Source organism: Lipophrys pholis, assembly GCF_963383615.2.
Source record: "Lipophrys pholis genome assembly, chromosome: 8".
NCBI classification, from domain to species: domain Eukaryota; kingdom Metazoa; phylum Chordata; class Actinopteri; order Blenniiformes; family Blenniidae; genus Lipophrys; species Lipophrys pholis.
The window spans coordinates 12,980,940-13,003,906 of record NC_137630.1 but is presented as its reverse complement, the minus strand read 5'-3'; the positions used below and the strand labels follow the sequence as shown (position 1 = coordinate 13,003,906).

Genomic DNA, 22,967 nt, shown 5'->3' with positions numbered 1-22,967 from the left:
CGTTGCCATCCATCCTTCCTTTTTCTTTTGGACTGTTGTATCAAGAAATACTTGGGGATATATTAAATCTAAACCAATGAAGAGATTTTAACAGAAACTAAACTACCACATTGGTTTTGTCTGTGAAGTTCAGCGCCGCTGCAGATAGGGAGAACAACTTTTTGTTTTGATTGAAGGAATCTTTATTTCGAACATACAAACGGAAGAAAAAGAAACATTTAGATGAATATAACAAAAACCAAAATAAACAACCCAATCCACTCAATCTACATTTGCATGAACAAAAAGGAGTAGAAAAAAGTCAAAAAAATAATAAATCAAACTTCCTCCAAACAATCTGACACCCCACCACACGGTGGTGCAATTTGCCTACCACTTAACGCCCACATATCCAACGTTAGAGTTTGCTCATTCTTTCCATAGGTTTTTCCCAGGTTTGTCTCCGGTTTCCTCCTACAGTCGAGAATCATGTGTCTGAGTTTAATTAGTGAAATGATGGTGTGAATGTGAGTGAGTGTGTTTGGACCAGCTGAAGCAGAAGAACTGCAGATTTTTCAATTTCATTCGTGTATTTTGTGAAGTTTATTTTTGTGCTCACCCTCGCCCACGCACACACTTGAGACAGCTTGATTACGTCATGTGGAGTATATTCATTTAAAAAAAAAAAAAAAGAAATCATTCAGGAGGGTAATTTTGACATTTCTTCAGCAAACAACATGACAGAGTAACAGCGATTTCCTTCATCTATTGTTGTATTGTTTGTTCCCTCAGTGACCCTCCTCCAGTCCCTCTGGTGCAATAAGAGGATCTGAAACAAAAAAAACAACAACAAATGTTCAATTCACACATATTTTATGTTAAACGCATGTGTCTTGCAGTTTACCCCACTCTCAGAAATGTGCGCAGAGTTCCAAGTAAGCCTTTGGCAGCGACTTACATTCACAGTGGTAGGCCACCTCCAGGTACTTGTACGTGCCCGCGCAGGGATCTCCAAACACCGAGTTGCCAACTGTGATGTCACAGGTGTTATTCCCATCGCAGCTGTTGATGTAGAGTAATATGAGTGAAAACAGACTGTTTTAAGACTTGCCCGACTTTTAATTGAGCCAAGAGGTTACGCGAGCCATCGTTTACCTCTCTGCCACTCTGTCTGTGGGGTTTGAGCAGAGCACATTTTGCACCTCACGATCAGGTCGTCTGTGAGAGCAGGTGGTCCTGTCCCGACGACCGTAGTCTGCACCGTAGACGAATATAACCTGGCCTTTATCTGCAAAAAAATATATATATAAATGAAGAGAAATGGCAAAGATCGGCATTTGCCTGGTGGAACTTTCAGCGCTTTACGCTCATATCTGTCATGTCGATCCATCATAAACTAAAAGAGGATAAAACAGATGAACTTACCACAGGACAAATGTGCCAAAGAGTCCTCACATGCAATATGTTGAACTGGAAAAACAGCAGGAGTCGCGTTAGGTTTCTGATAGCGGAGCTCATTCGCAGCTATATTTGACTAGTGCCGAGGGCAGACTGACTTGCTGGGAGGCAGGTGAAGTTGGTCTCCAGATATTTGAAGATTCCTGGGCAGGGGTCCGATGTAAGAACATCATTTATGTTTATCTCACACTCCTTCTTGCCTTCACACCTGTTGGAATGCCAGCGAAAGCATGTTTTTGCACAAAGTAAATGTATACTTTTCTAAGATGGTATTTACTCGCGATGAATAAATCAGTAAGATGTGTTGTCTGAATACCAACACTCGTGTAAGGTTTGCGCACTTCGTCAATTGAAACCACAGAGTCACAATAAAAAAATCTAAAGACGAGACTTTAATGATCATTGTTACATTCCTGGCATGGGTGAGTTTCCTCTGTCACTCTACCCTTGTTCCAGGTTGTGTGTGTGTGAATCACCGATTGCCGAGAGAAAACTTTTGTTTCCTCATAACTCCCTGATTGATTTGTGTTAGTCTCTGTTTTTACCAAGGGACTGTAACACTCGAGCTAAACTAAAAGGTTTTAAGCCATCGATCTTATGAGCAACTTTTGTTTGTTTGTTTTCATCCTACCAGAGGAGGCGGCAGGACACCCCCCCTGAACAGGTCACCATGCAAAGAGACAGACAATCACACACACACTCACATTCACACCCAGGGGCAACAATTAACCTTTAATGCACGTTTGATGGGCTGCGGCATGAAACTGAAGAATCCAGGGAAAACAAAGACACACAAGAGGGGAACATGCAAATTCCATAAGGCAAGGCCCGGAATCAAACCCTGAAGAGATCAAATGTCTCTGTGACGAGGTAGGAAAGCTAAAAGTGATATAACACAAGTAAAGATGACTTCCCTGTGACATTGCCTGATGCAGTACCACCATATTGTAGAACTCGACAAGAATGTTCCACAATTTGTGATAAATTGCCACATATTGTATGAGTGAGTACAAACATTCAGGGGCAGCATGCAACACATGATCACCCACAAGATGTGACCGACTGCTTCCCAAAATAACTCGCTGTCAGCGCTACATTTTAAATTTCGGACCGTTGTTATAATGTGTACCTCGTTCGAACCGTGTCCACAGCGCCTGCCAAAGAGCACTCGGTGTTGGCAAGCTGATTAGGAGGTCTTCCCTCGCTGCACGTCTCTCTGTCTGTACGCCCAAACAGGGCGTTCTGCACGCTGATCACGCCGATGTCTGTCACACACGGAAAGTAAAGAGGTGAAAAAGAGGGCGACAAATGTACTTTAGTTTTCTTAAAAAAAAAAAATAAAAAAAAAGGTTTTCCACTCAAAATGCACCGGCCCAGAAATGTATGAATCAGAATTTTCTTGATTCAAAACACATTTTTAAAAGGTCTCATGGTGTTGGGTTGATACTGTGTGTGCGTGTGCGTGTGTGCAGTCACACATCATGCACACACTATATTTATTGCTTTTTTTTAAAGGCTTAATTATCAGTGATTGCATGAACCATGATTCAGAAAACAGTGAATAACATGGGTGTTAAAAAGCTGCCCTTACATGTAAATGTGCAATTATACTGTGCACGTCATAATCAGCGTAATAGTTCTTTTCACTTTGCAATGAAAACATATTTCCAAAAGCATCTGTAATCAACTTATAGCAAGTATAAATACCCTCTTAAACCAATACTTGACTCAATGTCAGATCCGCATAATATTCAGTCATACCACATCTCAGGTGATGGACGCTCGGCCTGTTGCCACAGGTGGTTGCTCTCTCTGCAGTAACAGCTACAACAACAAACAGAAAAACACCAGTCAATGTCTGTCTGTACTGCTTGTGTGAAATATTAACATTCAGTTTGGGTTTGGTAATCTACCTGGTGACAGGAGCAAACAAGCTGTTGCAAGCACTGGAACAAGAAGAAATTTCACATTGAGTTTTTTTTTTTTTTGCAAATCAAAATGTCAAGCTTTGTTTTCTCGAGATAAAATATTTTTCATGCAACAGCAAAGACATATTTACAGGTTGACTCAAACAAGGAATAACTTCTTTAATTTACTGCTCCATACATAATACTCAGTATTATCATGGGAAGGAATAAATTTTTATTTTTTTTAAAATATCAAAAAGTATTTCTAATATGTTCTTAAAAGTAATCACCCATATACTCACACAGTTGGGTGCTGTGGCTGAAACAAAACATGGCTGCTGGAGATAGAGACCCAAGTGATGCCAACAGGAACGAACGTGCTCGTACTTATACAGGAAGAGAACTCATTAAAACAGTAGCTTGGGTAATCTCCTCCCACCATCTGTGATGTCATCCAGGTGCAACGAAGATGACAAGACCGTGACCTTTAGTCTCCCTGAGCCTGACTACCAGGAAATACATCTCTCAACATGCCAACCCGTGTAAAAGGTAAACTGAGGGAAGTGAAGGGAAGGTCTGACAGTTAAAAACGGTCAACAGTCTGACAGCAACAGTCATTATAAGATAGTTACATCACACACATATTCCAGTGTTTTTCCATCACAAAAGAAAAGATCAGGCAGGTCTTTAAACCCTTATGTAACAGTATATAGATGAACGCTAACTGGAACATCTTGACTGCCACCGACCAGCGCAAGACAAATCCCGTGTATCAACAAGCTTAATTCAGGTTTTCAGTCACCCTGCCCAAAAGCACCATGGGAGATCCACCAAAGGGTTCCAACACTAAGCTCAGGCATAATCACAACGACGGAAACCAGAAGCAGATCAGAACCATGAAATCACCCGACATTTAGATAGTCTTTTATAAAGTAGCAGGGTTTCTATTAAAGTTGGATTACCTGTAATTGCTAGGATTCTGTTATTAATGTGCCCATAGGTTTTTAACTGTAGTGTTGTTGTGACACATTAACTGAGCTTTAAGCACGATGTGGGTAAAAATATATTAAAATTAAAAAAAATTAAATACTACTGAAACTTAATTGTAACGGCGTTGCTAATTTCATGGTAGTAACCGTCACTTGATCACATACGATTAGTCTTTTTGTGTATATATATATATAAAACTAGCAAATAGCTGTGTTTCTGTAAAAAAAAAAAAAGAAAGTCAGTACTGTTTTATAGCTTTTTGAACATAGTTGCACTATAATAATTTGTCTTTACAATCTAAAAACGTAAAGACAAATTAGTCATTATGGGAGATTACTTGTTCATTTAAAAAAAAAAAAAAAGGCAGAAAACTTGTCGAGTCTGAATGTTGTTAAATTTTACGGCACAGCTTTGACTAATCAGTTGTCTGTACTACATTTCAACGCTGTCTTACCACTCGGTAAGCTACAGGTTTTTCCTTTCAGTCTTTTTTATCCTCTCAGATTAACAGAAAGAAAACAAAGGCTGAACAAAGGCTGCAATTCATGGGGCTGGAAACGTAGAAAGCCATCAGTGGGGAAATTCCCACCTCATGCGACCGCCACATGCCATTCAAAAACAAAACGCGTTCACACGTAGGGTATAAACACTAAAAACTACAACTTGGAAAAACATTTTTTTTTAAATTATTAAACCTGTGGCCACACAATCCTGGACAGAAAAAGATGAATTGGCAACAAGACAAAAGGCGACAAGGAATATTTCTATATGAGGCTGGGGAGAACAGGTGAGTGCAATCGGGGGCGGAGCAAACGATCACAGTGATGGGAATTTCACAAAAAAAAAAAATGCAGAAAGTCAGGTCTGAAATGAGAGGGGAAAGATAAGTACAAGGAAGTGCATGACAAGATGAGAGACATATGACTTAAACTTTTTGTCATGTGCTTTATATTAAGTTTTAGTGTGAATATAAAATTAAGCATGACATGAAACAGTCAACATTTAGAAGCGGACAATTGAGAATAGGGAAAAAGCCAGTAAATCAGCCGATATTTCACATGTAGTCAAGTCATGTAATGTCGCTGAGCTACTTGAAGTTCCGACTTGTGATTTTCAGGAGGGAATTCACAGCTTTCAGAAGAATTCTGCCAATCAACAAAAGTGAATGAAAAGCTTCTCTGAGGCTTTTGATTCAGGAAAGGTTTTACAGTGAACTGGAAGGCCACTGAAGAAAAAAAAAAAAAAAAACCTTCATGCACTTCAGAAAAAAAATCGAAAATCAAAGTTGAGATTTTTTATTTATTTTTTTTCCACATTGGAAAAAACTGGGTTTTTTTTTTTGGTTTTTTTTTTTTACACAGTCCGTCCATCCACATGCCAGCGTGTGTGACTGCTTCTACAAAATGCATTGCAGGCGGTTTAATGAAGTGGTGAAAAGACGCTTCAGGACAGAATTTAGCTCATAAACATGGTGCAGTTATCAGTATTAGGACTATAAGACACAGTGCAGCATTGTTCTGTCGCGAAGTTCGTCGAGTACGAAGGGCAAAGACACGGATCCCAGGGTGCTTAGAAAATGTGTTTTTGTTAATCAAGGAAATCCTGTCTAAAGTCACATGTCCACAAGCAGTAAGCAAGCCGATATAGTCACAAGTAAGTGATTTAATGTGAATTCACATCTATGGGCAAATGATGAGGGATGGATAGACGTCTCTCCGTGAAAATAAAAATCTCAACTTTGATTTTCGACTTTTTCTGAAGCACACAAAGGGTTTTCTGGGTTTTCTTTTTTTTACCTCAGAAAAAAAAATTATTCTCGACTTTGATTTTGGACTTTTTCTGAAGTGCATGAAGGTTTTGGGGGTTTTTTGCCTCCAAATTTTTTTTTTTCCCTTCAATGGTCCTATAACTCTTCCATAGAACCCCATAAAAATTTATAGTCATGGTGACAAGGAAATATTTAAATCACTGGCATATAGGATTGTTTTTTTAACCTTTTACAAATGACTCAATTGTTTTTGTGGGGATGAGTCAGCTGTTCAAGAGGTGGCGTCATTGAAGTGAGGAGAATGGAAAGAAAAACAAAACAACCGCGAACTAGAGGCAATAAGGAACTACACAACATGATAAAAGCCTCATAAAAGTAACCTTAGGTACAATGTGGCACCATAAACTGCTTCTAAGCAAAGACAATAAAAGTAAAGTTGGTTTTGGGTCCTTCGTATCAAATATGTTTTGAACAAACCACCAATTCTGAAAAAAAATATCAGACCCAGTAACTATTACATTTTGCCCTGTTCAACTGCAACCTGAGCAATAACAACAACCAGGCAAGTGATCACATTTGCATTTCTTCCTGTTGCTTTCAAACTCAGAATTTTGCATTCATTAGGTGAAATACATGATTTAACAGTCATGCAAAACATTAGTGGATACAGTGCAACCTTGCTGGGCGGAAGCAGCGTTTCCTTCCAGTGAGTTCCCTTGATTGATCCATTTCAAACATCATGTAAAAACTGAAGGACTTTGAGGAAAGCATCGTACACATAAAAGCAATATATGGACACAACTACACACATTTCACAATTTCTAACATGATGTCCGAAGTGGACAATCCTGTAAAATACTGACGACATGCTATGGAGTAACACTGTCCCACTATGTATCTTTAATATCGCCAAAAAAGACACTGAATTTTACCAATATTCAATTTAATCCAATATTGTCTGTACCTAAACACCCTCACGATTAGGCAACAATCCTTTTCCTCTTTTACCCTTTCTCTCCAACCTCACACCTACCCGAGAATCCTTCACACTATTACTCGGCATACTCGCTGCACAAACTCTCACCACCTTTTATGACTTGGCCCACGTCAAATATGTTCTTTTTGTTTTGGGAAATTCCTAAAAGGTCCATCTCTAAGAAAATTGCCAGTTAAACTCAGTCAAAATGTTGCTGAATGGAGGAAAACCAAACCTTTTCCTTTGAGTGGAAACTAGTTGTGGATCTAACAAAGAAGAAATGGAAAATAGGAGTTTACTGAACATTTGGTAGTACTTTAGAGCATTCTGATTTTACATGGGGGAGATTGTATTTGTATATTTTTTGGCAAACATTCAGTTTCACCCTTACTCAAATACTCCTGACAGTATAATTTGCATCAAATGACTACAAAAAGGCATTTTGTAATGTCGGCTCCACCCTGTTGATATGACCTACTTGGTTTCACAGCCTCACCTAAGTTAATGAGAAAAGCACACCTCCAGTACAATCACACCTGCTATTTAAAGGCCTAGATGAACCCAAAGGTGGAATTTCATGTCAGTTGTGGGATGAGCAGACAATAAACACAAATCTTCAAGAGAAATACATATGCGGGAGGTTTATAAATGACATTTTAGGGGAGAAATGTTTTCCTCCATTTTCATTTCTGAGTATTATTCAGCATTTGTTGATGTTTGTTATTGAAAAGCTTTTCGCTTTCTTGTTGAATTGTTCAATACAAATACTTCAAATAATACAAGCTGCAGGCGCATAATAGCTTTTGTGAAAATGCCTCTCTGTTTAAAAATTTAAAAAAAAACTAATCCAATAATATCATGCTCTTGTATTGCCTAACAGATGATAAAAGCAATTCCAATTCATAATGACAATTTGTCACCTTTGATGCATTAATTTTTTTGGGAATATATTTTTATCATTTATCCCTGTTTTTAGAGACGCCTCACCGTGATTTACATCAAGTGAAGAGACTGGAGGGCTGTGGCTTCTTTCTCCTGACATTCGGCCACACACATAATACAGTACTGGTGCTAGCTGTAGTGAAATCTGCAAAGACAGTCGAGCTTCCTGCATTTTTACAGTAATAATCTTATTGCCGTCTTCTGCAGTAACATTCACAGCCTGCCGTCTCATTAATGTCCACCTTCATGATTCCCAAGCTTGTTTGCATGAGCAATAATGCTATTTTTGCACAGTAAAATAGCATTTCCAGCCGTTTTGACAGCAATAATTCCACTGTCATTCCCTACATAAATATAGCACTATAGCACTGTTTTTAACATAACTGTCATCTTCTGTGTCATGACATTTACCAATTTTGTTGATGGTAAAAATACAATAATTATCAGCAGTAGCAGAAAGTTCAGTGTGATTCTTTAAAAGTACATGCTGTATATTGAAACGATTTGTCCATGACTCATGTTAAAGCTGTGTAACAGTCTTGGGGGAAATACCTGCTATGAATCAACATATATTTAACCATAATTAGTGCTCGCTGGGACTCTCAGCGGATTAAGGTGCCATTAGAAATAATTGAAAGTCACGTTTTATCCACATTTCTCGGTGTATGTTCAGTGTAGCATCCTCACAGCTCTGTTTGACATACTCTGTTTAGCTAAATTTTTCAATTCAACTGTGGTTGACTTGTAGTGTACCCGTCCCCCTGGACCATACTCTGAATTTCTGTCTGAATTCTCAGACTTTCTCTCTACTTTAGTACTCTGCTCAGATAAAGTAATTATAGTGGGTGACTTTAACATTCATGTAGTTATTGACAATGATAGCCTTAACATTGCATTTAGCTTATTACTGGACACAATTGGATTTTCATAGAAAGTGAATGAACCCACTCATCTTAATCATGCGCCTGATCTGGTCCTCACTTATGGTATTGACATTGATCAATTCATGGTTGTTCCCCACAACCCTCTCTTGTCAGATCACTTCCTGATGTCATTCACATTAACTGGCTTCATAGCCCCTGAAAATATATTGAAATATAAGAGATATCTATCAGACAATGCAGTTCTCCCATCAATATTGACTTCAGTTCCATCCATGGATCCAGCAGTAAACAGCTGCCACACCATTAGCCCTATTCAGGCTGACTTGGTTGTAGATGGAACAGAATCAATCCACACTTGATTCCATTGCTCCCTTGAAGATAAAAGCAACAACTCAGAGGATGATCACTCCATGGTATAATAATCCTTTGCGAACTTTAAAGAAATCAGCACAAAAATGAGAAGAAATGGTACTTAACTCAGTTACAAAAATTTTGAACAGCCAGGAGAGATAGTTTGTTAATCTATAAAAAATCTGTTCACAAAACCCAAAATACCTACTATTCTGTCTTAATAGAAGAAAACAAGAACAATCCTAGATTTCTCTTCAGTACTATAGCTGGGCTGACAAAAAGTCACAGCTCTGTCGAACCTCATATCCCTTTAACTTTGAGCAGTAATGACTTCGTAAACTTCTTTAATGACAAAATTCGAACTCTTAGGGATACAATTAAAGACTCACTGCCCAATGTAGTCACAGATCAATCAACCACACCTTCAGATTTGTTAGTGGAGCCTGATTTCCAGTTATCCAGCTACCACCCTATAGAAGTCCTTGAGTTATCCTCAATTGTTGCTTCATCCAACCCAACAACTTGCCTACTTGATCCAATCCCCACTAAACGGTTCAAAGATATTTTCCCTGTGATTGGTACATCAATACTAGATCAAATCAACCTATCCCTAATGACAGGATATGTACCACAAGCCTTTAAGGGTGCTGTTGTTAAACCTCTTCTTAAAAAAAAAACCAAACCTTGACCCAGCTGTCTTAGCAAGTTCTAGGCCAATATCCAACCTTTCCTTTATTTCTATAATCCTAGAAAAAGTTATTGCAAGTCAGTTATGTGACCATTTAAGAAAAAATAACCTATTTGAGTCTTTCCAGTCAGGTTTTAGAGCTCATCATAGCACAGAGACAGCTCTGGTCAAAGTTACTAATGATCTTCTCGTAGCCTCAGACAAATTACTGGTCTCTGTTCTGGTTCTATTAGATCTCAGTGCTGCATTTGATACAATTGATCATAACATCCTATTACATAGGCTAGAACATGTCATCGGGCTTAAAGGTACAGCACTAAATTGGTTCTGATCAAATTTATCAGACAGGTTCTACTTCGTTCATGTTCACGATAACTCTTCAGTCCAGACTGAAGTCAAACATGGAGTTCCATAGGGTTCTGTCTTAGGTCTTATACTTTTCACTTTGCACATGCTTCCTGTAGGGAATATTATAAAAAAAAAAACCACTCCATTAACTTCCATTGTTATGCAGATGACACACAAATCTATCTATGAAACCTGATGATAATAACCAACTTTCTAATCTAGAAGCTTGTCTTGAAGACATAAAGGCTTAGGTGAGCCGTAATTTCCTGCTTCTGAACTCGGATGAAACTGAAACTATTATATTGGGCCCAAAATATCTGAGAGAGAAATTAAAGATATCGTAACACTAGATGGTATTACTTTGTCCTCCAGTACCACTGTGAGGAACCTGGGAGTTATTTTTGACCAGGATTTATCCTTCAACTCCCACATTAAACAAATCTGCAGGACTGCCTTTTTTCATCACCTACGTAATATTTCCAAATTTAGAAACATGCTGACTCAGAGTGATGCTGAGAAACTAATCCATGCATTTGTTACTTTGAGAGTAGACTATTGTAACTCCCTATTATCAGGGTGTCGAAATAACTGCTTAAAAAGTCTTCAATTGATTGAAAATGCTGCAGCGAGGGTACTGACAAGAACCAGCATCAGAGATCACATCACTCCAATATTAACCCCTCGTCACTGGCTCCCTGTTAAATCTAGAATAGAATTCAAAATCCTTCTTTTATCTTATAAAGCTCTTAACAACCAGGCTCCACCATATCTTAAAGAACTGTTAGTCCCATATCTCCCCAGAAGAGCACTTCGTTTTCGGAGTGCTGGCTGACTGGAGGTTCCTCGGTTTCCTAAAAGTAGAATGGGAGGCAGAGCTTCCAGCTTCCAGCTTTCAGGCTCCTCTTATATGGAACCAGATCCCAGTTTCAGTTAGGGAGGTTGAAATAGTCTCGACTTTTAAGGCTAGACTCAAGACTTTTCCATTTCCTAAAGCTTACAGTTTGAAAGTGTTTTGAGACAGTCCCAACACTCTCTCACTACCTCTCTCTACCTGGACCAGGGTGGGTTTCCAAAGTTTGTATCCCCTCCCCATTCTATCTCCCTGTCTATTCTGCCCTTCCCGCTCCTCTATCCCCTCACCCCAACCGGTCAGCAGAAAGCCGCCACTTTCGAGTCTGGTTTCTGCAACAGTTTCTTCCTGTTAGAGGGAGTTTTTCCTTTCCACAGTCGCAAATAAATCTGCGTGCTCGTGTGCATTTGTTGGGTTTTTCTCTTTTCTCTGTTAAAAGCCCCTAGAAATGACTGTGTTGTATTTGGTGCTATATAAATAAAGTAGAATTGAAGTTGGAGTTGTTTTGTCTCAAATGACTGAAGGAATTCCTTCAGACGTATCTGTTCCAGTTACAGGCACAGGTGAGTTGTTGTGAGAGTATTTTTTGACTGTGGACTTCCTGGAACGCCCATTGTTCAGTTCCTGTCTGTGAACTTTATGAAAAACAAGAGCTTGCCAGGCCCTGTTCCTGGTAGCTGTTCTAAACATCTGTTTATAATGCAACACAAACTGTACTCTTTTCACAGAACAGGAAAGTAACTTCATGGATGCCAGTAAGAAAAAGCAGAAACAAAAGCAGGGCAGCCACAGAGCACCCAAAGGTAAAGGTGAGACTATGCAAACCGTGCAATTCATACTTTGCAGTGTGCAGTATGAAATCATCTCTATATTTTTAATTCATTGTTACACCTGGTTAACTGAAAATACAGGCTGTATTGACAAAGCTTCAAATGCAAATCAAAACGGTATAAACATTAAAAGTCTCCAGAGGACATATAACTTTGTAGCAATACAAATTGTTTTAGCCATATATGTGGTCACTTATACGTGTGTAAAGGAATTCAGATTTTAGATACGAAATCCACCATTAATTATGGCGCAAGCTCACTGCAAATCTATCTCTCTTGTTCTCTACATATATATATTATACATCCTCTCACCCCCTTGTAGGGTTTTATCTGTAAGTTGCCCAGGAGTGAGTGTTGTGCACAGTATCTTGTTGTTCTTAGGACTGCACTCTTCTGGACTGATGTTTCAGATGCTGTTCCTGGGGTCTGCTGCAGCCACTCTCCTGGTTTTGGGGGTCACCATCCCGAGTGCACCTAATACTACAGGGACCACGTCAGCTTTAACCCTCCACAACTGTCCCTTCAACCCTTCTGTGTTCTTTCTTTCTGATGTGACCGTTGGCTGGTACACCCTCCTCTGTCACCGTTGCCTTCTTCTGTTCTTTGCCGTCGACCACAATGTCCAGCTGCTTAGCCAGCAGAGGTTTGAGAGTCTGGAAGCTGAAGGATCTTGGCCCTGTTGTTCTCAACCTTCTTCCAGGAAGGGGTACTTCCTAGTCCAGTAGTTCAAACTTTTTCTTAAGGGACCCACATTTTAACATTGAAAACTGAGACAACCGCTCACAATTACAACAAAAAGTTTGCTTGTCTTGCAGCATTTCAGCAGTTCCTAAGCCTGTTTATTACCCCTTTGCCCCATTTTTAAGAAGCACATATTTGTACGATGACAGAGACGAGTGTAAACTTCTCTGTGCCAATGCCAGACAAGCTTTTGCTTTCCTGTTGCATTGACTGTGTGTTTGTGGCGCCACCAAGTGGTGGACAGCTACAAAGCACATTCACTCAATTACTTTCAGATTAGATTTTAGTTCTTCTTGTGAGCTATTAATATTTTGTATGATTTTTTTGCAGAATATCATTTTTCAAATTGGATCAGCTTTGATAAGTCATTTTTGAACAAACTCAACATCAAGGGTCCTTTTTAAACAAATGTTGCTTCATTGCATCGCCCTCACAATGACATGGTTTTGTTTTTTTTCCTGAAACACACCAGTGTCATTTTATTTGCCTTCGACTGAAGTTAAACTAGTGGCTTGCATGCACAAAAAGGCAGTAGCACATGTAATCAATACAACCCAACTATGCCAGGTTGGAATTTACGTCAACACTCAGAAAATCAAACATTTTCACTAAACCGCACATACGAACTCATAATTTCATCGACAGTTTAGCATTTGGTCACTAAAAGCAAAACCTTAAATGTTGACTTTTTTTTTTTTTTTTTAATTTATAGAGAAGTAAAGTTTCTGACCTCAGGGAAAAGTTTGAGGGCTTGAATCCGAGTCATGGCGGAGTTTGCTGATGAGCCAGTTGTCATCATGCGCCGGTAAATCTTCTCTAAACACACGCGCTCTTCATTTGCAAAGTCTTCTAATACTGCTAAAGCAGCCATTGTTGTTGACGGTTTTTTTCTGCAGTACTTTGCGCTTGCTTTTCTATCCACTCGAGTAATTGCAGACACGTGGGTGTGTTAATTATTCATGTATCTCTGGTGTGCAATTTCTCCAGCAGCGCCTCTAGGTGTCGCCAAAGCATCAGCAGCTGCGCCTACGTCAGACACGAAGGTTGGCGTGAAGCGCCGCACATTTCCAAGGCCAGTTCACTCATTTGTTTTTGGATTATTGGTTCACTAATAATAGTCAATAAAATGAGTTTTTCCTTTAACTATGGCGGCGCCAGACATTCTGAGTCCTCATTCCCCATACATGACAAATGCAACCATGCATGCAGAGACTGTAAACGTCCAAGATCATTAAAACTATCTTTCTTCATTAAATGTGTCTCCACATGTGATCCAGATGACGGCGTAGTAAATGTGTTGTTGAAACACTGTTGAATTAAATTGAAAAGCTGGATTCCTTTATTTTATTGTATTATTTTTTTTATATTTATCTTTTATTGGAGTTTCGGTGAATTATGAAAGCAAATTTAATAGCATATACAGAGAAACTCCTTTTTCTAAAAATAAATAATTTGTATTCCTGCAAACCAACATGTAACAAATTAAATAAAAATAAAAAAACATTAACTGCATTTAAAAAAAATACATAAAGGGGGTACACTCTTGAATGGGGGAAAAACAGACTTCATCTTCCATTTTTATTGTTGCTCTTATTGCACATATGCAGAACTATTCACTATCGCTGCATGTGCAGTAGCAGCTTTACAGAAAAGTTAAGTTTGTCTTGTTTGTATGGAGAAAGAGTGAGGAGCGTTTTCCAAAAAGTTGCACTCCGAAAACCCATTTCACAAAGTTCAACTTTCCAAAAAGCCAATGTCATTTGAGCAAACACACAAAACGCAACAAAGATGTACTCTTTTCAATTGAAAGCATTGTATAAATGGGATCTGAGATAGCTGGGATGGAGTCCAGCTCCACATAACCCTGCAACAGATCAAATGGTATTGATGATGGATGAATGGCAAGGGTCCAGATGAATTCGAACTCAACAAACAATCGTTATCCATCCTGAAAACAAATCTGACGAAACACAAGACCTACAGTAGAATTTATGAACATATAAATTGATAACTGTCTTGTACTTTACATATTAAAGATCAGCACACACTGCTGTGTACTGCGTAACTACCAACTAAACCTTTTTTGAAGTTTGATGAGCGCTCAAATCATCTCATTGGATGTAGACATGAAAAACAGGCAATATTCTGGCTGTTGCATAGCTTGTAGTTTCAGGAAGCACTTTTAAAAGGTGCAGTTCTGCTATTATTACTTCAGTTTAATTATCATAGCCAATCGGATTGAATCAAATCACATTATGATGTACAATATAGCTCCCGTGTATGTTCCTTTTATATGTAGTATTGCAATTAATTCAGTTGCAGTGAATTTTGTGCACCTTCCAAATTTGTTCCTAAGAAATATTTTGATTGCCTTCCATCATTAAAATGTGTTGCAGCCATTATGTCATGCCATTGTTCAATAAGACTGATGTCCCAGTTTGAAAACAGACTCTACATGCTGCAGAGCACCTTCCTATAAGACAGCAGGGCAGCCAGCAGACATCAGTCAAAAACATATAGGAGTTAGTGAAGTTTAAGTTGAGTAATAAATAAACTAAGCATGCCCACAACAGAAGCCGCATGGAACACGAGTCTTACTAAATAGTTACATCTTAAACCACTGAGCAAAAACTGAGCAGCAAAACATTTATTTGTGTGACTGTTTTTCAAAGCATGTGATATGACGTGAGAATATGTTTGCTTTTTGGAGGAAGCTAGTCCGAAGGGTCTGGAAAAGACGAGAAAATGATGGAATCCATGAGTAACTTTGTAGAGGAATGCTAAAGGTGGTATATAGATTACAGTATGGCCAAAGAGATTTGTAATTGACTTACATTGACAACCGTACGCCAACTCGAGGTATTTGTATGTGCCACGGCAGGGATCCCCGAACGCTGAACTGCTTGCTCTGATAGTACATCTTCTTTTCCCATTACATCTGCGGATGCAGTGTGATATGCATAAATATACACTTTATTTAATTGTACATGTTGCTTGTGCTGCAATAGATCCTGCTCTTACTTCTGTGCTACTTTGTTGGTGGGTTTTGTGCACCATATATTTCTAGTTTGACGTTCACTTCGTCTATAAGCACAAACGGCCTTGTCCCCACGTCCAAAGCGGGCTCCGTAGACATCTATAACCTGGCCTACATCTGCCAAAAACAGAAAAAAAGTGACACGCAGTAGTTTGAGATGATTTTCAGAAAGCGATTAAACAAACTACAAATGCAGTCGTGTCTGTCATGTTGAGCCATCGTAAGGACAAAGAGGAGAACAGGTCAACTTACCACAATGTAAAACTCCCATGGATTGCTCACAAACAATGAGATGAACTGTAAAACAACATTATTCTCATTATACATCTCACAATGGAACAAATCTGAAGCTGCGTCACTGTCATTTTCATGCAGACGTAATACTGACTTGCAGGCTGGCAGGTGTAGGTGGTCTCCATATATTTATAGATCCCTCTGCATGGGTCCGATCTACTGATATCATATCTGTTTATCTCACACGCCTTCCTGTTATCGCATCTGTTGGAATGTGAGAAAAATAGAATAAATATTTCAGGTGTACCAGACCTGTGAAAAGATGTCACTTTGTTTTTAGTGCGAAGAAAAAGGACGACATTGTGAAAATGTTTACGTTTTACATGATAAAAAGTGCACACGTCTGTGTGTCAAAAGATGCACTTTATAATCCTACTTCTGGCCTTTGAATGGGTCTCGGGCCTAAATACACCTCAGATTAACTATGCAGACCCCCGAGGTCCTCAGGAAGATGTTTACTCAGTGTTCCCAGAGTCAGAAGAAACAAGGTGAGGCAGCTTTTAGTTCCTAGGCTCCTCACCAGTGGAAACAACTTCCTGAACACCTGCTGACAAACACGCTTCTTTCTAATCAGGCATTAAAGCGCTATAAATTTCTCAGATTTTCCATCAAACAATATATTTGATCTATTTCATTACCTTTTCTTAATAAAGCTTTTACTTTATTTATTTTCACTTTTATGCCTTTTTAATCACCTTGTTTTATTGAATTTATTTTATTTCCTGATAAATCACTGTGGATTGCCTTGAGTCTGAGTGGTGCGGTATAAACACACTTGCCTTAATTTGCTTTGCCATAAGTTTTCGTTTCTGCTGAGACAATCAGTTTTCACTGCAGCATCTTGCAGCAATCAATTATAAATGCTGAATTTTCTTGTCCATTTAAAATGATTATGTTTGAAGATAAAGAAGAAACTCAGAAGTTACCTAATCTAGCCTGATAAATCTTAATAAGAGACTTCAACCAATCATCTGCCATTGACAGTCCTTTACTGTAAATATAATAAATACCTTCTCCTGACACGTTGCAGAGCACCCCTCGCGGAGCACCAGGTGTTTCTGAGCTGCCACTCAGATTTTCCCTCACTGCACGTCTGTCTGTTTCTGCGTCCATACAGTGCTGCCTGCACCCTGATCACGCCGATATCTGTCACACACAGGAGCCCAGGAGACCATCCTTACTCATAATGCATATCGACACATTTTCACCAACCACATGAACCAGGAAAAGGTTGTCATACAACTATTCAAGAATGTGAAATATGAAAGTAAGACGTCTTTTCTCATCAGAGTATTAAAAGACACAAAGGTGTATTCACACTTGTGGCATTCCATCAGGTTAATGCCAGACCCAGTGTGATTGCTCCTTCAGTGTGGTCCATTTGTGGAATGTGGATGCTTTGTGTCCACGTTCTCATACGCCCCAACCAAATAGAGAAAAACTGGTCTAACTATAATCTACTGTGGTTCAATTACAGTTTAATTTGAGTCAAACACAAGAGGAGCCAAAGACTGTATGATAACTGATGTGCACAAAGAAGAACCTCCAAACACTGTTTGACACTGAAAACAACTATATACCAGTATGTTTATTTTCCAAATGAAAGAGAAGCATCTTATTTAGTACTCCACTTCTCTGTTCGGAAATCTGAGAAAAGATTGTTTTCCCTTGTTTGAATCCTTTTTTCACAGAAAGGACTGAGAATGTGGAACAGTTGACAATTCAGATATGTGACAATCCTTTCATGTTTATTACCTACAACTGTGAAACCTATCATACACATGGGTTTACATTTTAGAATTATTATTGCACATACTGGATCAATTAGGGCAAAAACACAACTGAAGCACAAGTTGTTGTTTTTTTTGTTGTTTTTTTACATGCTTTGGTGGAATCCTCATGTTCTCATGTAACAGAGAAAGTTGTATCTAAGCTCGACAAAGGTCAAATGTGCAATCAGAGATAAAGAGATAAAAGTTTGACTCAGTGCTGATCACCTCAGTTTAAACAAGGTGTGTTAAAATGAAAGAGGTAGAGTTGTGGTTATTTGATCAAATGGGGAGCAAATGCACAACCTTACACTCAAAAGTAGTTCGAGCAGATGAACTTGGAAAGTCGATGAGAACTAGATGAAAATAGGAAGAATAAACAAACAAAAATAACAGCTAAAAAACATACACCAAATCCCATGTTTACCACCGAGAATACCATTTTCTGATGAAGGTATAAATTAGAAACACTCGTACTCATCAATGTCTCATCTTTGGTTTCTCCATGTGAGAGCAGATTGAGTTGCATGGCAGGAATAAGACGAATGGCTTTAGGCCCATAGCAGCTCACTATCATAAATCTCTCCTTGCAGTTCACTTTTGGTCTACGAGATGACAAAGAAGAAATAGCATAAAGTGAGAGTAAGACACTTCAACCAGGAAGCCAGTGAGGAAGGAGCCAAATATTTGGGTAGAATAACAAGTGAGGGGAGGACATTTGTGAGAGAAAATGGGGATAGATTCCTACAAAGATGTAAAGAAAATGTGAGACAAAGACTGTGAGTATCATTAAAGCTGGGAAGACAGTGACTGAATGTAAAAATAAAGACAGAGAACACAGGACAAAGGAAGGACAATGAATAAAACCTAAATTATAACAATTCTAAGCAATGAGAGCCATACCGCAGCTGAGGCGATGGACATCGTTGCTATCACCACAGGTGATTGTTCTCTCTGAAAAGACAACTGAAAGAACAAAGACAAACTAATGGGTTTGTATACTATATAACTTCCTCATAACACACTGACTCATATTTACCTGAAATCGGTGCCAAGATGACTGCGGTGAGCACTGGAAAAGAAGGAAAAATCCTATTTGAACGGCACTTAAAAGAAAATTGTTGTGTCATTGATAAAAAAAACAACTTATACAACTTAGAATATGAAGCTCCTTCTTGGGTGACCAAAGTAAGATTAAAGTTGTTGCAGTACTATTGTGAGTGTAAACCCTTTGAAAGCATCTGAATTGTATATGAACACATGCAATTGCGGTGATAGTCAGTACTCACAGAGTGTGTGGATGAGGTTGATGTGGGCCATGGCTGTAGTAGGAGAAAGCTTAAGCAATGCATCCAGGGACAATCACAGCTGCATTTATACTGCTCTGTCGAGTTCTAAACTATCTCTTCACCTCACAGCCGTGACTCCACTCCATTTACTCCATTTACTCCATTTACTCCATTTACTCCATTTACTCCATTTACTCCATTTGTTGACGAGCCGGAGGCCGTCATCATTGATGCCAAACAAAAGCTGATGACCGATAATGACTTAAGGCACACAGACAAGGCGTAATTATGGGATATTAAAAAATGGGCAGGATGGTTTGTTGCACATGAACTACAACAGGCGGTGGAAATAAAGTGGTTTTTCTACTTTGCTAAGTGTACCCACTGAGCAAGCAACGTCTATAAACGTCCAAGACACGTGCGTCCGCCCAGGCCGTAATCGTGACGTGTATTTGACTCTATTGAAACTCACCACTTTGATTTTTATAACCTTTCATCTTGCGAATACAACTATGTACATGAGTAAATGTTTTATCAGCACTGTCAATTGGCATTGTCAGTTGTCCCATTGTTGTAAAGGGGAGACAGAAGGTTGCGGGTTCAAATCCAACTGGGGGTGTTTGTGGAGTTTTCTTGTGTGTGCATGGGTTTCCTCTGGGTACTCTGGTTTCCTCCCACGTTCCCAAAACATGCATGTGATTGTAATTGATAATGGTAAGTTGCCCCTATGTGTGTGTGTCCTGTGAAAGACCGATGACCTGTCCTCATTCTTTTTAAACGTATTTTCATTGACGTCCATATGAAGTCCAAAAAAGACATCCACACAAAATCCAAGAAAGACGTATAAAAAACTATAGGTTACTTGCATAACCCCAGTTCTCTTTCATAGCATTCGTTTCGTGTCTCACATTGGGAAATCCTGGTTCCCGGATTGCTGGGCAGATGTTACCCTGGTGTCAACTGGTTTAAAATGAGCCTCAACGAGACTCACCCACACTAAGCACCGAATGGGCTAAAGTAGGGGCTGTAACATCAAGCCTGTAGAACCTGGCGAAGGTGTGTAAAGATGTCCAGCTTGCTGCAGCACACATCTCCTCAATGGAGATCCCTCTAAAAAGAGCCCATAAACTAGTGAGTCCCCTGGTCGAATGTGCACGTAGCCCCTCTGGTGGCTGCAGCCCCTTGGAGCTATAGGGGTCATGCTCCCAGATTGACCTTGTGTCATTTAATCCCCCACCCTTCTGGTGGGGGATTAATATATGGACAGAACAAAAAGCTGTCGGAAAAGTGACCAGGTTTTTGTGTCTTGGGCTCAGAACTGCTTGGGGAAGCCAGTCCCGAAACAGAGGCTTTCCCACTGGCTTGTTGGAGCTATTGCTTTAGCTTATAGAGAGGGCATCAAGCACCATGGGAAGGTCCCAGGAAGCTCATCTATGTCCTGGGGTAGCGGATTGACGAGGTCGAGCTGTTCTCCCCAGCTTTGAGCGGCCTCGGTTTGGAGGGCCAGAACTGGGATGTCGGTCGGCTCTTGCACCTGCCAGCACCGGGTCACCGCTGGACAGATTCGTCATGCGAGCCAGGCGGAGCGCTTTGAGGGAGAGGCAGACACAGTATGCGCACTCATCCGAGGACTCAAAGGCGGCTTGGGCATGTTTCAGGTTGAGGCACGTCACACACATTGGGTGAGTATCACCGTCTGATATTTTATTACCGAAGGGACAGGTTTTCGCCTGTATTTTCACCTCTGCATCCGTGGGAGGGTTAGCCATGTCCACGAGCAGAGTTCAATTAGCTGTGAAGCTAATGTTAGTCGCACCGTGTGCACTCGCTAGCCTCGCGGGGCGAGGGGGAAGCGGGGCCTGGCTGGGAGTGTTGCCACTACCACTCGGCTTGTGCAGCGGGACTAATGCTACTCTGGGAGGAAGTATGGCTACTTTGGTGGTGTATCGCGACCACTGTTTGGCTAGCTGGAGAAAATATTGCTATTTTCAGCAGCCGGCAGCTCAAGGCCACTGTTTGGTGACAGACGAGCCTGAGCGGTACCACTCGGCCTAATGAAACGAACCGTACACAAAGAGCCCGGCGACCGAGTCTTTCGCTCACATCTGTGGACAGTTTAGCTAGGTCCCGGTTAGCTCCGCCCCCTGGACACTGACACGCTTGATTCCAGCCAATAATGGCTGGCAGAATGCAAGAGGAGCTTCTGATGGGGTCACGCTGAAGGCATTCCCAATGTGAGACACGAAATAAATGCAATGAAGAGAACTTTCATTCTGGCCTGTCTGAGGGCGTCTTCTGGATGTATAGAGACTAGGGATGTCCCGATCGGATTAGTAGATATCGGTCCGATATCTACCGATCGGATCGGGGCCGATGTTGGTGATTTGTGACTCATCGGGAATCGGCAAATCCAGCCGATCACCCTGCCGATCTAAAAAAAAACAACAAAAAAAAAATCTTTTTCACATCAGCTGCCTCATTTGTGACCTGCCGTAAACTGAGGTTAGCAGCCTAAAGCCATTGAATGGATAAAATGTCAGCAGTCTGGAGGTATTTGAAGGTTGACAACGAAACTAGTCCAGCGGCCAGTTGTACTATTTGCTTCTCCACAGTCCCGAGAGGTGGAGCACCAGAACTTCGTTTAACACAACTAATTTGATAAGACATCTAAAAAGTAAACATGCAGCGGAGTACGCTCAGCAAAGACGATCATCCGTGGAAAAAAAGATGACGTAATCGCCCCCCTCCTCCCCCAACCGCGGTCCTCAACGTCACCTAATAACCACAACAATCACAGACTACAAGCTCCGGTCGAGCTGCAGAAGCTAGAAGCAGGCAGAGCGGGGCCACAGACCTATAAAACTAGAGTTATATATAGTGGTTTATGTGCAGAAGTCTACTTCTAAATTTCTTTGTGGTCTGTCTTCTTCTGCGTTTTTGTTGTGTTTGGTGAGTCACAGCGCCCCTAAAGGCAATTGGGAATTGGGTTCTTCCGATTGGTTTTACTGAATACTGTTTATGTTGTAGGTTTTTATAGTTTATATGTTAGTCAAACGGATTCACTGGGTTTCATTTAACAAAAAATTTATTTGCCACAAAATCCAGGTGAAGTTGTTTAGGTTAACATAAATAAGAGATACAAGACTGCAGCGTGTAATTGTTTTTTTGTTGTTGTTAAGACTGAATAAAGTTTAAATAAGTTCTTAAGTCATTCTGAGAAGAATTTTGATTCAATAAGTGAGTTTTACAATAATTTCTAGCTAAACAAAGCTTCTGCCAATAGTGCTTTTAGCTTCAGACATCTTAGTTGCTCCAAAAATAGACTACTGAGTATATTTGCAATAGCAATGTGAGTATCAGATCGGGAAAGTATCGGTATCGGCCGATACTCATTTCTGAAAAATTGGATCGGTATCGGGGGCAAAAAAGTGTGATCGGGACATCCCTAATAGAGACGACGTCCTTTAGACGTGTTTTGGACCACTTTTTGCTCAGTGGGTAGCTATGGGGGTATTATTGTAGCAAAACTATTTGTCTATGTGTATGGAGAGTTGTCTGTCTGAAGTTAGATGCGTATGGAGAGCTTATCTGTCTGTACCTCACATAGTACGGGTAGCTGAGAGAAGTCAACACCTCTGATCAAAGTGGTGGAACTCCTACTGAAGCCACGTTTACAAAATAGTCATGTGTTTTTGTCCTTGTTATTTGGATTTTCTTCTTCAGTTGTTTTTAAATGGAACTCACTCACCCTGGGTGTGGATTTCACCAAAGGTGGAGCAACAGAAATGGTACATTGCTGTGTGTGATGAAAGATGAATTAAATAGCTTTTAAAACTTTAAGTGCCATTCACGTATGATATGATATG

The 22,967-nt window shown here is 40.0% G+C and overlaps 1 protein-coding gene across 1 annotated transcript in view; it reads right to left on the bottom strand.

Annotated features, from left to right (window-relative positions):
* Window positions 1–158: 158 nt before the first annotated feature.
* The window catches only part of LOC308113638 (uncharacterized protein), a 28,368-nt gene continuing 5,559 nt past the window's right edge, over window positions 159–22,967 (bottom strand). Inside the window, exons 10-25 of the mRNA XM_080470033.1 lie at window positions 18,290–18,417; window positions 18,124–18,168; window positions 17,054–17,189; window positions 16,138–16,247; window positions 16,002–16,046; window positions 15,734–15,866; window positions 15,547–15,650; window positions 3,647–3,730; window positions 3,351–3,383; window positions 3,199–3,261; window positions 2,567–2,702; window positions 1,536–1,645; window positions 1,405–1,449; window positions 1,135–1,267; window positions 938–1,041; window positions 159–808 (exon numbers count right to left, since the gene is read on the bottom strand). Coding sequence (XP_080326159.1) covers window positions 768–808; window positions 938–1,041; window positions 1,135–1,267; window positions 1,405–1,449; window positions 1,536–1,645; window positions 2,567–2,702; window positions 3,199–3,261; window positions 3,351–3,383; window positions 3,647–3,730; window positions 15,547–15,650; window positions 15,734–15,866; window positions 16,002–16,046; window positions 16,138–16,247; window positions 17,054–17,189; window positions 18,124–18,168; window positions 18,290–18,417 — 1,450 coding nt within the window. The 3' untranslated portion in view covers window positions 159–767. The remainder of the gene's footprint in view (window positions 809–937; window positions 1,042–1,134; window positions 1,268–1,404; window positions 1,450–1,535; window positions 1,646–2,566; window positions 2,703–3,198; window positions 3,262–3,350; window positions 3,384–3,646; window positions 3,731–15,546; window positions 15,651–15,733; window positions 15,867–16,001; window positions 16,047–16,137; window positions 16,248–17,053; window positions 17,190–18,123; window positions 18,169–18,289; window positions 18,418–22,967) is intronic.